Genomic DNA, 17,255 nt, shown 5'->3' with positions numbered 1-17,255 from the left:
ACACCTTTAATTCAAATTAATAAATATTTATTGACAACTGTGCATGATGACAATGATGTTATTTCTCTACAGGTGGTGAAAATAAATTAGAAAATCTCCATCCTCTGAAGGTCACATTCCTTTGGAGTTTAAAAAACAAACAAACATATATATACACATATATATGTAATATATTTAATAATATACATTGTATACGTAATAAGTTATATAAAGCAATATATAAATAAGTACAGTTATGCGCTGGATAACATTGTTTCGATCAACAATGGACCACATACAAGGGACATACAATTAAGTTTGCGAACTCATCCTAGAAAAAGTGCTACATACCTCATTGCTGAATATCACTATGGTCACCTTCCAAGTACTCCCCTTGGGAAGCTATGCACTGATGCCAGTGTCTAGGCCACCCTTCAAAGTAATTTTGGAACTCTTTTTCTGGAATGGCCATCAGAGCTGTCGTCATATTACCCTTGATGTCCTGAGTGTCATCAAAATGTCTTCCTTTCACTATCCCTTTATCTTTGGGTAAAGAAGTTACAGGGGGCCAGATCAGGTGAGTAGGGAGGGTGTTCCAATACAGTTATTTGTTTACTGGCTAAAACTCCCTCATAGACAGTGCCCATGAGCTGGTGTATTGTCGTGATGCAAGAGCCATGAATTGTTGGCGAAAAGTTCAGGTCATCTAACTTTTTCACGCAGCCTTACTTCCAAATAGTAAACTTGGTTAACTGTTTGTCCAGTTGGTACAAATTCATATGATAATCCCTCAGTTATCAAAAAAGGTTACCAACATTGTTGCAACAAATTTGCGAACTTCATTGTCTGTCCTGGTATACCATAGTGGTTCAATAAAATTATATCGGAGTTGAAAAATTCCCATGGCTGTCGTAACGTTGTAGAGCATCTCATTATTAATGTGTTTGTGGTGATACTGGTATAAACACACATACTGTGCTACCAGTCATATGAAGTATAACGTGTATACAATTACAGGAGGAGGTTGTACCATCTAGTTTTGTGTAAGTATACTCTGTGATGTTGGCACAATGACATAATCATTTAACAATGCATTTCTCGGACCATATTGCCATTATTGAGCGGTGCATGACTACTATAAAGCATCAGTATTGATTTGTCCTAATAAAAACTCATGGTGAGGTAGAGACTTACTATTGGAGAACGCTCCATAAGACAGCAGAGTAACTAAACTGTTGAGCCAAAGTCACCTATAGGTGAGCCTCCGCTTTCATACCTGAAATTCTGAAGACCAGTGCTTCTGCATATTATAGATTCACATCTCTAAACCTCTCTGCATGCACCAGACTTAGTCTTTCATACATCATCTGACATACGTTTTGGGCATATCACATGGTGACACTCCCTACGAGGATAAAAGGGGCCAAATAGTTGACTAACTGGCAGCGTGCACCAGCAGTGTTTAAAACTTTAAATCGCACGTATTAGAAGGTAGATTCCTTCTTACATATATTGTAATTTTACAGACATACAATGGAGTTGTATAATTTAATTTTAGTGTGTTTACATGCTTTTTGTCATTGGGTACATGTTTTCACCAGTGGAATTACAAGGATTTCTCTAGAAAAAGATATATTGCTATTAATTTTAAAAATATGGCCATCATTCTTATTTTGTCTTTTATTATTTTTTTAAAGAGTCAACACAGACTGTCCAAGCTCTGCAGTATTCAACTGCTGATGGTCCGCTGACAGCAAGCAAGGATGTAGAAATAAAAACCTTAAAAGAAGAAATTGAAAAACTAAGGAAACAAGTAAGAGGTAAATTTCTGTGATTCTCTATTCAATTTAGTAGATTTTAAAAAATGTTTTATTCACACACAAAACATTTATTGAGTACTTGTCATGTCTTGTGTGATATGAGCTATATGCCAGTGAGGAAAAAGCAAATAAGAATTGTTTCTGCTCTCAAGAGCTCATTTTTTGTTATGGAAAAGAGATAGTTTTTACAATACATCTGAAAAGGCTATAAAAAAAAATAAACACAGGTACGTGGAGAGTACATAGAAAGAGGACCTAAGCCAGGTTTAAGTTAACAAATACTACTTTTTTGGAAGACCTAGTAGTTTGGGATGTTTAGTTGGAGTTTGTCTGGCAAAACATATATATGGGTAGGGGAAAGCATGTTAGAAGTAAGGATGGAGGACGGTGTAGATAAGGGAATGACATTATACAGGCATGAGGCATGTGAAAATTAATTTTTTTTGTAACAATTCATTTTTCAGTGTATTTATGAGATAGATTAAAATTAATTTTGACAACTTGATATACTTATACCCATTCATTTATTTATTTCATTCATTCAACAAATATTTATTGAGCACCTCCTATGTACCAGGTGTTGTCTTAGGCTCTTGGGATGCTAGAAGGTGACAAATGCTTAAAAATAGAGCAGAATAAGAGGAATGGGTTGAAAATGCAAGATGAGGAGTTTTAGCATTTTAAGTAGGGCAGTCCATGTGTAGGCTTCATTGAGAAGGTGACATGTGAGCAGAAACTTGAAGCAGGTGAGAGGCTTAGCCATGCAGTTAAGTAAGGAACTCATGTTCCAAGCAGAAGGACCGGCCAGTGCAAAAGCCAGAGAGTCAGAACGGGCCTCGTGAGTTCAAATAAAACACAGAGGACGGCATGGCTGGAGGAGAATGAGCAAGCAGGGAGAAAATGGAAGGAGAGGGTTAGAGAAGTAAAGGGGTGGAAAGGGCTTGTTGCCTGATCAGTGGAGTCTTACTGACTGTTTTAAGGGCTTTGTTTTTTCCTGAGTGAAATGTGAACCTTTTATAGGGTTTAGAGGCATCACATGATCTGAGTAAGTGTATAGAGAGCGCAGTCTATTTTTATGTTGATAACAACTATTTATTCTCCATGTTTATTATAGAATTGTTCTAAGTATTTCCTCTGCAGTTTTTGAAGGTTGTAATGTTCCCTTCAACCATGAAATATAATTTAGAAAACTTAAGATGAGAAAAGCATCCTATGGTATTCACTCATCTTTATATACCTTGCTCTTTCATCCTGAAATTGCTGAGTTCCTTGTTGTTTGCTTTTTGTTTAGAGAACTTCTTTAGCCCTTTTCAAAGATAGGCCTGCTACCAACAAATTCTCTTAGTTTGTCTTCATCTGGGAATATCTTAGTTTTCCCTTCATTCCTAAGGAATATTGTTGCTGGGCATGGGATCCTGGGTTGGTAGTTCTTTTGTTTTAGCATCAGAAAAACATGCCACTTCCTTTAGGACTCCATGGTTTCTGAGGAGAAATTCACTGTCATTCTGAGTTTTTTTCCCCCTTTATCTAAGGTGTTTTTCTTTGGCTCTTGCAAGGTTTTTCTTTTCTTTAGTTTTCTGATGTTTAATGGTGTGCTTTAGCATGGTTTTCTTTGAGTTTGTTCTCTTTAGGATTTCTTTACCTTTTTGAATCAGTAGGTTTATGTCTCTTGCCGAATTTGGGAAAGTTTTTAGACTTTACTTCTTTGAGTATTTTTATAGACCTGCCTAAATTCTCTTTTCTTTCTGGGACTGATGACACAGATGTTAGATCTTTGGTTATCATCCCACACCCCCACAAGTCCCTGAGTCTCTGTTCATTTTTGTTTTCATTCTGTTTTTTGTCTGTTGTTCAGATTGATTAATTTCTACTGTTATATCTTCCAGCTCACTGATTCTTTCCTTTGATCCCCCCTTTGTGCCGCTGAATCCATCTACTGAGATTTTTATTTTATTTTAAAAATTTCCACTCTGGTCTTTAATCTGCCATTTCTTTGCTGAGACTTCATATATATCTTTGCTCGGGTCTTCTGGTTGTGTATCTCTTTCATGTATATTTATAATTACTCACTGAACCATTTTTATCATAGTCGTTTTAATGTCTTGTGAGATAATTTTAACATCTCTGTTATTTCAGTGTCAGCATCTATGAATTTTCTTATCTCTTTCAGGTTGAGATTTGGTTCTTGGTAGGATGAGTGATTTTCAATTGATAACTCGGGATCTTATTTAAACCTTCCATTTTAGCTGGTTCTTCCTGATATTACCCCAGCAGTAGAAAATGGATTGCTGTCTCCTTACTGATAGGTTTGGGTAAAAGTCGAGTTTCCCCATTTGGCCTTTGTTGACAACCTAAAAAGAGCTCCTCCTTACTCCTGGAACAGGTTGGGAATTTAAGCCCCCCACCTGGTTTCCACTAATAAATACTGTGGTGGGAGTTGTCTTATTACCAGTGGGTGACAGTGAAAGTTCTTACTCTCTTCCGCCACCACCCCGATGGGGAGAGGACCAGATCCTGCTGGGTGGAGGGGGGAGTCCTAGTTCCCTTGTGGTTTCCACTGACACTGCCTGTGGGAAGGGGCTTGTTACCAACCAGTGGGTTTGAACATTCTGGCCTCTACCAGTCCTTCTCTGACTACCTCGGTGGTGTGTTTGGGCACTTCATTATATCCTCACGTGATTGGGAATCTAGTTCCTCACTCCCGCTTTGTTGAAACTGCTGGCTGTGGGGCCACTGGTTGGTTGGTTGGTTGGTTTGTTTGTTTTCCTGTGTATAGAATAGTTTAGAATTGTTTAGAATAGTTATTTTCTAAAAATTTTCTGTTATGCTAGTTTGCCCCTTTTCCTGATCCTCAGGCTAGAAAGAGTAGGCTTTTGTTGGGTCTTTTATTCTCCGCCCCTGTTGGTATTTGTGGGTTGCCAGCTTCTTCAGCTGTAAGTCTTTGAAATATGAACCCCAAAGAAAACCCAGGAAACTTACCCCTATGACATTCCAGTGTTCCTGACACCACTGTGTCAGGTTCCATTGTCCCTAGCTGGTCATCCTTTTTCTATACAAATTTCAGTTTTCTTTGCTTGGTTTTATGTATGATGTCTAGGGGCTTTAGTTTTACTTAATGGGGGCAAGAGGAAATAACATCTGTTCCATCTTTGTGGAAGCAGAAGTCCCCCAAGTAAGCTTTTACTGTGTGAATCTGATCACATCACAGATTCAATATACATGCTTAAATATCTTCCCATTGCCCCCAGGATTAAATTAAAATTTCTCAATTCTGGTTATAAGGTTCTTCATTACCTTGCATGTATTTGCTTCTCCAACTTCATCTGTTGTTGCTACTCTCTCATCCTCTGATTTCAGCTGTAGCGAATGACTTTTAGGTCCACCTGGTCACCTCTTCACGTGTTTATTGTTTTTTTCTTTTCTTTCCCCTCCCTTTTTTCCTCCCTCCCTTCATTTTTGTTTGTTTGTTTGCTGGAAACATTCTTCACCTGGCAAACTTCTATTCTTCTATAATACTTTTCACCACTGACATATTCTTTTGTTGGTATATCACTTTACTTTCCTCCTCTCATCATTAGACTATAAGCTCTTTGAAAACAGGTACTTTGACTGTTTTATTCACTGATATATATCCAGTTCCTATAATAGTAATTGGCATATAAAAAACCCTAAGTCAGTGTTTATTGGTAAATGAGTGAGTGAATGACTAAAGAAAACCTCACTCTTAGAAACCTTCTCTGATCACTTCTTAAGGTATCTTTCTACCTTGTGTCTTTATAGGCAGTGCTGTAATGTGCTCACTTTCATCCCTTACATACAAATAAAAGGTCCCTGGAAATAGTCACCCTAATTGGGAACACTGGTTACCATTAAACTCTTACTGATTGAGCTTTCTTTCATCTATTTTTACTGCTACCATTTCCCTAAAGTCAGTGCTTGTAGTACTGCTCTTTACTCATTATTTTTAGTGACTTCTCAAGGGCGGAATAGAAACAGTGAAAATCATGTTCAGAGAACGTTTCTAGTATTCCTCCCAAGCTCTCTGTTATTGATCATGGGCTAGTCTCAGTGGTGCCCTTGATTCCATTCCATCTCTTCAGTATCATTCATTCATTATTCTTATTGTGATAAAATATACATAAAAACTATCATTTGAACTATTTTTAAGTGTATAGTTCAGTGGCATTAAGTACATTCATGAGGTTGTGTATCCATCACCACCAACTCCAGAACCTTCCATCATCACAAACTGAACCTCTATATCCATTAAACAGTGACTCCCCATTACCCATCCAGTAGCCCTTGGCAACCATTCTACTTTCTGTTTCTTTGAAATTAACTACTTTAGGAACCTCATACAAGTGGAATCATAAAATATTTGTAAATGAATCACCTGGTGATCTTGTTAAAATACAGAGTGATTCAGTAGTTCTGGAGTGGGGCCTGAGATTCTGCATTTCTAGCAAGCTACCAGAGGATGCTAATGCTACTTGTCTGGGGCTGACAGTTAGTAACCAAGTTTTTTTTTTTTTTTTTTTTTAGTAACCAAGTTTTAAAGAACAGAAAATATCCTGAACAAAATTAACAGTGAATGTGTTTTGATTTCTCTGTTTTCACTGGCTTCAGTTTTGTACATTGATGCCAAGAACATTTCATAGCAATTTATTAAATATTATTTAAGCATGTTCTAAAATTAATAATTTTATTGTTTCATATTAACTCTTTTAAACTGATAATGTTAAACATTATTTAATAACATTACTTTTTGAGCAAGAATTTCTGGTCTGTAGTCTCAGCTCTGGTATTCATTTAGCTGTGTGACCTTATGCAAGTTATTCAACTCCCTTGAGCCTTAGTTTTTTTATCTGAAAAATACAGGAACTGACCTCAAGTAGGGGTTTTTAAATATTTACTTTAGAAATCAGAGTTTATTCTTCAAATCATCACTAGTGCAACCAGGCTGGGTGATGTGGAACCACAATATTAGAAGCAAAACCATCTTATAATAATTTGACTAACATCAGCACATGAATGCCAGCCAACAGGAGAGGAACACTTGTCTATTTGGTTTGTTTTCGTTCTTTTTTGTTAGTTTAAAGGCACTGTTTTTAGAAGTGTGATCTTTTTATTCTAGTAGATATGTAAGGCATTTGCACGTAAATTTTGTACATCTTCACACTGGCATTGGCGATTCACCGTCTTATAGTGAAACTGATCAGCATGTAGTGTTGTGTGGTGTTGTTCAGCCTAATACAAATTCAGAAAAATTTAGTTGTTTTAAACTTTGGTTTCAGGCATTTGTTTTTAAACAAATAGTAAAAGAAACATTGTCTTCTCTTTTTAGAATCAAGTCACTTGGAACAACAACTTGAAGAAGCTAATTCTGTGAGGCGAGAACTAGATGATGCTTTTAGACAAATCAAGACTTATGAAAAGCAGATCAAAACATTACAACAAGAAAGAGAAGAATTAAATAAGGTAAGGATATATGGATAGATTGTTAAAGGCTTTTCTGAATCTTCTTTAAATTGTATATTGAAAGCATTCATAACGAATTAAAGTAATAGTATATTTTATGTGTAAAAAGTTGGTTTAAAACTTTAAGAATTCTTTTGGTGTATGTCATTTGATTAATAGCTAGTAATGAAAAAACATAATCTTGAGGCTTTGAAGTTCACAATCTTGTTCTTTTGGAAAGTTAATCAAAGGACTTGGTTAAAAGTGAATGTTATTGAAAAAGAAATGTGAAGAAATAAAAGAATGGTAAAATCTGTTCAGTGTCTATGGAAATATTAAAAATACAGACATTTTTATTGTGTCTTGCTGATATTAACATTCTTAAACAATTGTAACAAAATTTCTTTAATGCTTTAATAATTTTTTTAAAATGTCATTTTTTCAAAGCATGGATGAACAAGCTAAACTTATTTTCATAAGAACTTTGTGTAACACTTAAACAGTATTATAAACATCAATAAAATTTATTAGTAGCTAGAACACTGTAACACCATCCAATAAGGTAAATAATATTCAAGCACTAGAGAAGAGCACTTTATTTAAACCACTCTCTGTGTATACTTTGCCTATCATTAACAAATAGAAAATTGTGGGAATTAATACTAGCCAATGAAAAACAGAAAGGAGTAGTTTATGGTGTAGTATAAATTACAATCAGTGATGTAGTATATAATATGTTGATAATACAGAATGAAATCCTTCTGGGGAATATTCGTAAGTATTGCTTTCAGTACAGAAATGGAGGTAATTAAAAATAAAACAACCTTTTGCTGATGAAGCAAATAAAAAAGACGAACAGGGAAAGCTATAAAGGTTAAATTGAATTAGATTAATATATTTTTACTTTTTTCTTGAAGTTTCAAGCAATGTTGTGTATAGATCCATTTAAATTTATGGTCAGTTTAATATTTGCAACATAGAACAGATGTTCTATTTGTTTCAATAAAGTATAGTAATATTAGTGGTTACTATTATGCATTTAAATGTAGGGTTACTCAGCCATGCTTAGTTAATATAATGAGGATGAGAATCTGATATCCAGATTTATAGTAACAAGTATTTTGCCGATTTTTAATGTTTTAATATTAAAAATCCTTTTAGTATATTTTGAGAAAAGGGTAATGCTGAAAAGAAACAGATTATATTGATAAAGAATTTTAAGTGATTTGCTTAATATCATACAGGCAACAGGTATTCTTTTAAAGATTTTTTTCATTTGATGCATATAAAAGAATAAATGTAACATTATGTAAGTTTTGACACAAATAATAAAATGAACACCTCTGAACCTACCATCTAACTTAAGAAATAGGACATTACCTATTTTGTGGCATGACCCTGGGTATCCCTTTCTCTTCACATACCTGAAAATGGTAATCACTGTTCTGAATTTTGTTAATCATTCCTTTATTAAAAAAAATTTTAATCACATATTAGTATCTCTAAACAATATAGTACTGTTGCTTGTTTTTGAGCTTTGTAAAATGGTACGTGCAATCTTTTGCACTTGGCTTCTTTCACTCATTAATATTTCTAAGATTCATCCATGTAGTATATAGATCATTCATTTAGTCACTATATAATACACCATATGTGAACACTCTACAATTTATTTATCTAACTTTTTGTTCACATTTTGGTTGCTTATAATTGAGAGCTACTATAAATGTGCTGCTATGAACATTCTTGAACATATATCCTGATGCACACACACACAAACATGAATAGAATAATTGGGTCGTAGGCAATGCAGCTATTCTATTTTTTGTAATGCCAAATTATTTTCCAGTGGCTTATACCAATTTATACTCCCAGCAATAGTGTATAGGAGTTTTTATATTAAACAATACTTCATATTACTACATATATCCTTTTTGGCCAATCTAGTCTAAATTCATATTTTAGGTCTAAAATGATGATTTATTGTGTTCTTAATTTGCATTTCTCTAATTACTGACGGTTGAGTATCTTCATGTGTCCACTTATCATTTATATTTCTTATTTGTGAAATGCCTCTTAATATTCTCTGTACATTTTTCTGTTGGGTTCTTTGTCTTTTTCTTATTGGTTTGTAAGAATTCTTGAAAATTCCTGGGCATTTTAACCCTTTATCAGTTATATATATTATAGATATTTCCCAGTAAGTGACTTGTCTTTTCGTTTTCTTTATGGGATCTTTTGATAAACAAAAGTTCTTAGTTTTAATGCAGTCAAATTTATTAATATATTTATGGTTAGTGCATTTGCTGGTTTATATAAGAAATCTGGGGTAAAAAAACAATTCTCCTTAATTTTTATCGTAAAGTTTTTAAGTTTGGTATTTCATATTTAAATTTTTAATGCATCAGAAATTTTTTTTGTGTATCGTAAGATAAGGATCCAATTTCACTTTTTCCCATATGGCTAACCAGTTGTTCATTTACTAAAAGGCCCACCTTTCACCAGTGATGTGCAGTGTCGCTTCTGTCATATATTAATAGGTTTTCTTTTATGCATTGGTTAAAAAAATTGTGGTAAAATACAAATAAATATAAATTTACTATGCTAACCACTTTTTAAGTGTACAGTTCAGTAGTGTAAAGTACATGTACGTTGTTGTGCAACCAATCTCCAGAATCTTTTCATCTTGCAAACTTTTTTCTTGATTTTTAATTGAGGTTTTTGTTTGTTTTCTTGTTCCCATTTTACTAGCTACTTGTTCTAGCAGTTACTCTTGAATTTTATCATGTATGTTTAACAGTCTAATTTTAATATCTTAAACTACTCCTCCCAAACAGTTTAAGGACCTGTAGTTCTATTACCTCTTCCCAACATCTGTACTGTCTTGACCAATATTTTAATTATATCCTTTTATTTTGTACAAACGAGATGTTTTTATAATACAGTCTTATACGTGTTTGTTTGCATTCACATTTGTATTTCCTAATTTCTTAACCCTCCATTTCCTCAGACCTTCCTTCTAAAATCATTTTTCATTTTCCTAAAAGAAATCTTTATAGAGGTTCCTTTAGTGCATATCTGATTGTGGTAAGCTCTGTCAGTTTTCTTAATGAATCTCATTATTTTAGCCTTATACTTGAAAAGTAATTTTTCTGGGTATACAATATTAATTATTTTCTCATTTTTTTAAGAATATTTCTCCTGTTTCTATTATTACTTCCTAGATGTCTGCTCTGATTCTTTTTTTCTTTTTCTTTTTAAGGATGGAGAATAGGTGATTTGTCATTTTTTTCTCTGATTTCTTTTAAGGACTTACTTTTATTTGGTGTTACACAATTTTATTTTTTAAAAGTTTCTGGGTTTGTTATTTCTTCATAAATGTAGAGCTTTCTATGTTGGTGACTTCATGTCTTTAATTTTAATACTTACATTTTTTCATTTCTAAATGCTCTATAAAGTTGTTTTATAAATCTGACTGGCCATTTTTAATAGTCTCTTGTCGTTTTCCCATTTTATGATTTCCTTTATTTCGTCAAACATTTCGTGCATACCAATTTTATGTCAATATCTAATAATTCTAATATTCAAGTACCATTGGGCTTTATTTTTATTGTTTCTGTTGTTTGCTTATGATTTTTAGTTCTTTGGGTGTTTTAGAGTCTATGGTTGTGAACTCAATATTTGTGTGCTCTTAAAAAACTCAGATTTCATTGAGGTTCATTTCTTCAAGGAAGGTTTGCATTTCCTTTTGCTGAGAGGCAGGTGGCTCTACTAAGCTGAATCTACTTTAGCCCCCTCTAAGTTTCTCAGTTTAATCAGGAAATTTAACTTTTCCTCTTTGCTTCTGGCCTAAGGTTTAGTCTCCATAGAACAACCACCGGTTTTTATAATTTGTAATCATTTGATACAAAATTTTTTTAATCACATATATCCATTAAATTTCATAAAATATTTATTTTGACCACCATATCTTGTATTCCTGTACTCTTTATTTGTAGAAACTAAGGTACTAGAAGGTTAAATCAGCTGTTCCTTTGCAGTTAGCATAAGGAATTGAGACTATGAACAGAATACCATGCTCTTAATATCTGTTCAAAAGTAGTTCATTTCTTTTAATTTTGTCCTGAGGTGAATAATTTTGGCCCTTCTTGACTTCATGATAGCAACTTTGATGGCCAAATTTGCTCCCTAGGTTGCATGCAGAATTGGTAACTTATATTCTTTTTACAAAACTGTAGGAACTAGTCCAGGCTAGTGAGCGATTAAAAAACCAGTCCAAAGAGCTGAAAGATGCACACTGTCAGAGGAAACTGGCCATGCAGGAATTCATGGAGATCAATGAGCGGCTAACAGAATTGCACACCCAAAAACAGAAACTTGCTCGCCACGTCCGAGATAAGGAAGAAGAGGTGGACCTGGTGATGCAAAAAGTTGAAAGCTTAAGGCAAGAACTGCGCAGAACAGAAAGAGCCAAAAAAGAGGTTAGTAGTCAGGCAAATTTTATAGTGTCCATGGGGTAGGGATTACAGCTGCTTTTTCAGATTAGTGAAATAATATATATTTCATTTTTTAAGTTTTGGAAAAGGTTATTTATTTATTTATTTTAGTTTGGTAACATTATTTAATACAAATTTCAACGTTTAAGTTGTCTTCCTATTACAAGGTAAATTCCCATGGGGAAACACATTTTATTGGAAAAACAATTATAACCGTGAAATCTGCTTTTTTCATTTTATTTTCAAGCTGGAAGTTCATACAGAAGCTGTAGCTGCTGAAGCATCTAAAGACAGGAAACTGCGTGAACAGAGCGAGCACTATTCTAAGCAATTGGAAAATGAATTGGAGGGACTGAAGGTATCGTTTGATTTCACATTTATGTAGTTGAATTAATTTTCTCCTCTTTAGCCTTAATAGGAATGTTACGTGCTCTCTTTGGTGTAGAGTAAAAATTAGCTCTCCTTCAAACCTAGCATTCTTAATACTCATTCTTACCAGTAGGAAGCTGATACAGACTTCCTAATCATGCTGGAAGGAATGGGGAGATTGTGTTTAGTGGGGAAATCTATCAGGAAGGCATTAAAATATTTATGAAGGACTGCATACCTGGAAGATGTGTTGGTAATTTGCATAGAGGGCATGGTTAGATATCCGACCCTCTCTCTTGTAAATGACTTAGGAGAGGCTCAGAGGTGTCTTTGTAGATGCTTCCATTAGGTAAGATGAGATCACATGGCGCCTGGGCTAACACATCTCAGCAGAAGTACTTAGCAAAGGAAATCCTGTGCCAGCCCTAGTGTTGGACTACCTGCTTGTAACTGCTAGTAGCCTCATCAGTTACTAGCTATGAAATGCTGGACAAAACATTTAACCTCTGAACCTAAATTTTCTCATCCGTGAAACCCTCTCTCATTGGTTTTATGTAAGTTTTATGTAAGACGTACATACATATGTATGTAAGCTGACACATAATAAGTGTTCGGTAATTCTTAACTTTAGTAATGTTATGTATGTCACAGTGAGAGAATTAGGATTAAATTGACATCATATTTTCTACTGCGCTAAATTATATTCTGAATATGATGTCTGTCTTTTCTTAACTCTAATCTTGATACATCTATCCTATTTCCTCTGCATTGTCTGCCAGCCCCCACCTCCACCCACTCCTTGCATAATCATACCTAGTCTTGTGTCTTACTTACCTAGCAAATACAAGAACCAAGTTGAATGTCATCTCAGGAAGTCTGAGTATTCCTTACTCTTGGCTACTATAGGATTCTGTTAATAACTTTAGCATAGTTCTTATTATAATTATTTATTCATAAAATGCCTCCCTATCTAAACTGTGACATAGTTTATTGAAAAGATAGACAGGTATATTATTAACTTGGCTCAGGGCCAGAATTTAATAACTTATTTAATAAGTACGAGTGTGTTACATCAGTGTGGTAGAATTGGTCAGAACTTGCTTTTTCTCTGATGATTGAGTATCAGTAGTTGCATGTAAGGTATCTCTGCTATAAATAAAAATATAAACTCTAGATTTTATTTTCTTGTTTTGGGGATTGGTTTATTTGTTTTGTTTCAGTTTTTGATTTATAGTAATTGCACAGTTTTCGTTAGTTTTCCAAAGTAGAGATGTTTCTCTATAAACACGTGTACTTACAGAGCAGGATTAGTGTATGGAGGTCATTACATTACCATCTCAAATGATTTTCAGTCAGGGACTGCTTTGTTTCCAACACTATCTTAGGTGATTTGGGTACTGAAACAGAGTCATAAAGTGCAAACTGAAATGAACCTTAGTAATTATTTAGATTTGAGGAAATTGAGACCCAGAAGAGTTAAGGATTTTGTATCATAAGTGACAGAGTACAATTTAAACCCAGGTTTTCTAGCTCTCAGTGCCATGTTCTATCCAGTAGTCTGTGCTTTTTTTCTTTCTGTAATAAACAATGCTGCACTGAAAAACTTTGAATCATGTGTCCTTACCTACTGATCAAACACTCATAATCTCTTGTATTATTTATAAATTAGGGATAATTTATAAAGAACTACTAGAACTACTTAATAAATAAGTTAATGCATTTTAAATGCTTAGCCTAGGGCTTGGCACAAAGTTAAGGCTCCATAAGTGTTAGCTATAATTATTACATTAATCTCATTTCTTAGGCTGTTTTCTAAAAGTGTAATTTATTGGTTTAATTTATTGGAATATTCACCAAGGTAGACCACATTTGGGGTCAGAAAACATGTAAATTTGAAACCTGTTTTTGGTCCTCTACAAGGTTGTAGAAAGCTTCCATCCAATGGATATAAGGGACCTCTACAGATTACTTCATCCATCAACAGCAGAATACACATTCTTCTCAAACTTACATGGAATATTCACCAAGATAGACCACATTTGGGGCCATAAAACAAATCCTTAATAAGTTTAAAAGAATAGGAATCATATAATGCCTGCTCTCAGATCACAGTGGAATTAGAGTAGATGTCAATAAGAGAAAGATAGCTGGAAAAATTCCAAATACTTAGAAATTAAGCAACATATGCATACTTCAAAATAACACATGGGTCAAAGAAGCTATCAAAACAGAAATTTAAAAATATTTTTATCTAAATGAAAATGAAAACACAACTTCTCAAAACTTGTGGGATACTGTGAAAGCAGTGTTTAGAGAGAAATTTATAGTATTGATTGCATATATTACGAAGGAAGATTTAAAGTTAATGATCTTAGCTTCCACCTTAGGGTACTAGAAAGAGGAGGGAAAATTAAATCTAAAGTAAACAGAAGAAAAGAAATAATAAAAATTAGAGCAGAAATCGGTTAAATTGAAAACAGGAGACCAATAGACAAAAATCAATGAAATCAAAGCTTACTCTTTGAAAAGATCAATAAAATCGATAAGCCTATAGCCAGGCTAATGAAGAAAAAAAAGAGATCCTTTTATCTGTTTTTGAGGAAATAATATTAAGCCTTCTATCATTAAATTATTCTTAAATTCTGGGAATCAGTTGCTTATATAGTATAATTTTAATATGGCAATATATTGCAAATGTTACCATTTTATTAACAATTTTTGCTGTTAAATTTATAGAGAGATGAATCTGTAGCTTTATTGTTTGTATGCTATTTTGGTCAGGTTTTATTTGGGTAAAGAATTGATATGCTAGACTTCACTGAAATTAAAAATTTGTGCTCTGCAAAGGACCCTCTCAAGAGAAGGAAAAGATGAGGCACTGACTGCAAGAAAATGCAGACACATACGATAAAAACGGTTATCCATAACATACAAAGAACTTTTAAATCCCAATAATAAGAAAACAAACAACCCTAGCATTGCAAGATCACCACACAATAGTTACTTGTGTTCCTGTATGCCAGCAATGAACAAGCCACAAAGAAAGTTAAGAAAGCAGTTCTAGTTACAGTAACATCAAAAAGAATAAAGTACTTTGGAATAAATTTAAGCAAGAATGTTAAAGATTTGTGCATTGAAAATTATAAAACATTGCTAAAACAAAGAAGACCTAAATGAATGGAAAGACACCCAGTGTTTATGGACAGGAAGACTTAATACTGACTAGATGTCATTGTTGCCCAAAGTGATGTATAGGTTTAATGCAATCCCTATTAAAATGCCAACAGCCTTTTTTTGCAGAAGTGGAAAATGCAGTCCTCAAATTCAGATGGAACTGCAAGTGGCCCCAAACAGCCAAGCAGAAAAAGAAGAACGGTGGAGAACTTACACTTCCCAATTTCAAAACTTATTATGAAGTTATAGCAATAAAACGAATGTGGTACTGGAATAAAAATGGAAATACAGACCAAAATAAAAATGCAGAATAAATTTTTATTTCAGACTATTAGAATAAAGAGTCCAGAAATGAACTCATGCATCTATGGCCAATTGATTTTTGATGTAGGTACTTAATCCACTCCGTAGGGAAAGAATAGGCCTTTGAACACATGTGCCAGGACAACTGGATTTCTACGTGCAGATAAATAGATTTTAACCTCTACCTCACACCATATAAAAACGTTAACTCAAAATGGGTCAACAACCCAAATATCAGAGCTATAAGTGTAAAACTCTTAGAAAAGAATACTGGGGTAAATTTTCATGACCTTGGATTTGGCAGTAGATTCTTAGATGTGGCACTGGAAGTATAAGCAACAAAAGATAAAATGGATGAATTGGACCTCATCCAAATGAAAACTTGTATTCATTGCATCAAAGGACATTTTTAGGAAAGTGAAAGACAGCCTAAAGAATGGAAGAAATTATTTGCAAATCAAATATCTGCTAAGGGTTTGATACCCAGAATATAGGAAGAACTCCTACAAGTCAACAGAAGACAAACTACCATCAAAAATGGGCAAATAAATAGACCTTTCTCCAAAGAAGATATTTTAATAACCATTAAGCATACGAAAAGATGTCTGACATCATTAGTCATTAGGGAAATGAAGTTAAAACCACAAGATACCACTCCATATCTACTGGGATGGCAGCTAAAATTGAAAAATGGAAGGAGGGAGGGAGTTTTCTTTCTCCCTTATTGCTGAGTGTATATATCAACCTAATTTCTAAAAGATGGCTTCCAAACCAAATTTCTCCTCCTTAATGCCCTACTTAAATGCAGAGACCTATCATTTTTTCTAGAGTGAATATTGAATATATTAGATTAGACCTTTGTCGTTGCTCCTTGAACTATTTTAGAAGCCCCCTTTCTTTTCTTTTTGTACATTCTAGCTCTATCATCCCCTCCCCCAATTTAATCTTTTAAAAACACAAAGTATTTATTACGTTTTATTGGTTCCACATCAGAAACAAGATTCACGTTTTTCCCTCACTCTCTATACCAACAATAATTGTGTATAATTAAAACTCTAAGTGTAAAAACAAGTAATTATATAAGTATCAGCAGAAAATATGGATAAATATATAACCTTGGTGTGAAGAAGACTAAAATACACAGTAAAGAAATATGCTCTAAGAAAAAATTGCAACATATAGAAGACAAAAGGTTAATAGAAAGTATTACTTTTATGTGATACACAAATAATGCTTACAATATGAACAGTCCTTTGTATTATAGAAAGAAGTTATTATTTCATATTTTTCTTATAGATGAACTAATCTTTTGTTATTATTTCTATAGCAAAAACAAATTAGTTACTCACCAGGAGTATACAGCATAGAACATCAGCAAGAGATAACTAAATTAAAGACTGATTTGGAAAAGAAAAGTATCTTTTATGAAGAAGAATTATCCAAAAGAGAAGGAATGCATGCAAATGAAATTAAAAATCTGAAGAAAGAACTACATGATTCAGAAGGTCAGCAACTTGCTCTAAACAAAGAGATTATGATTTTGAAAGACAAATTGGAGAAAAACAGGAGAGAGAGGTAAGAATCAAGTTATTTACTCCTTTAATAAATATTTATGGAATGCCTGTTATGTGTCAGGGACTGGGGATACATAGGCAAT

The 17,255-nt window shown here is 33.7% G+C and overlaps 1 protein-coding gene across 12 annotated transcripts in view; it reads left to right on the top strand.

Moving 5' to 3' along the window:
- The window catches only part of CDC42BPA (CDC42 binding protein kinase alpha), a 197,866-nt gene that overhangs the window by 113,118 nt on the left and 67,493 nt on the right, over positions 1–17,255 (top strand). For 10 of the 12 annotated variants that reach the window (XM_033099454.1, XM_033099452.1, XM_033099451.1 and 7 more), the window contains 5 exons: positions 1,677–1,799; positions 7,144–7,277; positions 11,495–11,737; positions 12,000–12,110; positions 16,926–17,173. In XM_033099454.1, the coding sequence (XP_032955345.1) occupies positions 1,677–1,799; positions 7,144–7,277; positions 11,495–11,737; positions 12,000–12,110; positions 16,926–17,173 (859 nt within the window). The remainder of the gene's footprint in view (positions 1–1,676; positions 1,800–7,143; positions 7,278–11,494; positions 11,738–11,999; positions 12,111–16,925; positions 17,174–17,255) is intronic. The other 2 variants (XM_033099455.1, XM_033099453.1) reach the window with 1 other exon arrangement.

The sequence above is a fragment of the Rhinolophus ferrumequinum genome, chromosome 27, assembly GCF_004115265.2.
Source record: "Rhinolophus ferrumequinum isolate MPI-CBG mRhiFer1 chromosome 27, mRhiFer1_v1.p, whole genome shotgun sequence".
NCBI classification, from domain to species: Eukaryota; Metazoa; Chordata; class Mammalia; order Chiroptera; family Rhinolophidae; genus Rhinolophus; species Rhinolophus ferrumequinum.
Note: the sequence above shows the minus strand (reverse complement) of the source record. Positions and strands in the feature narration are given on the sequence as shown.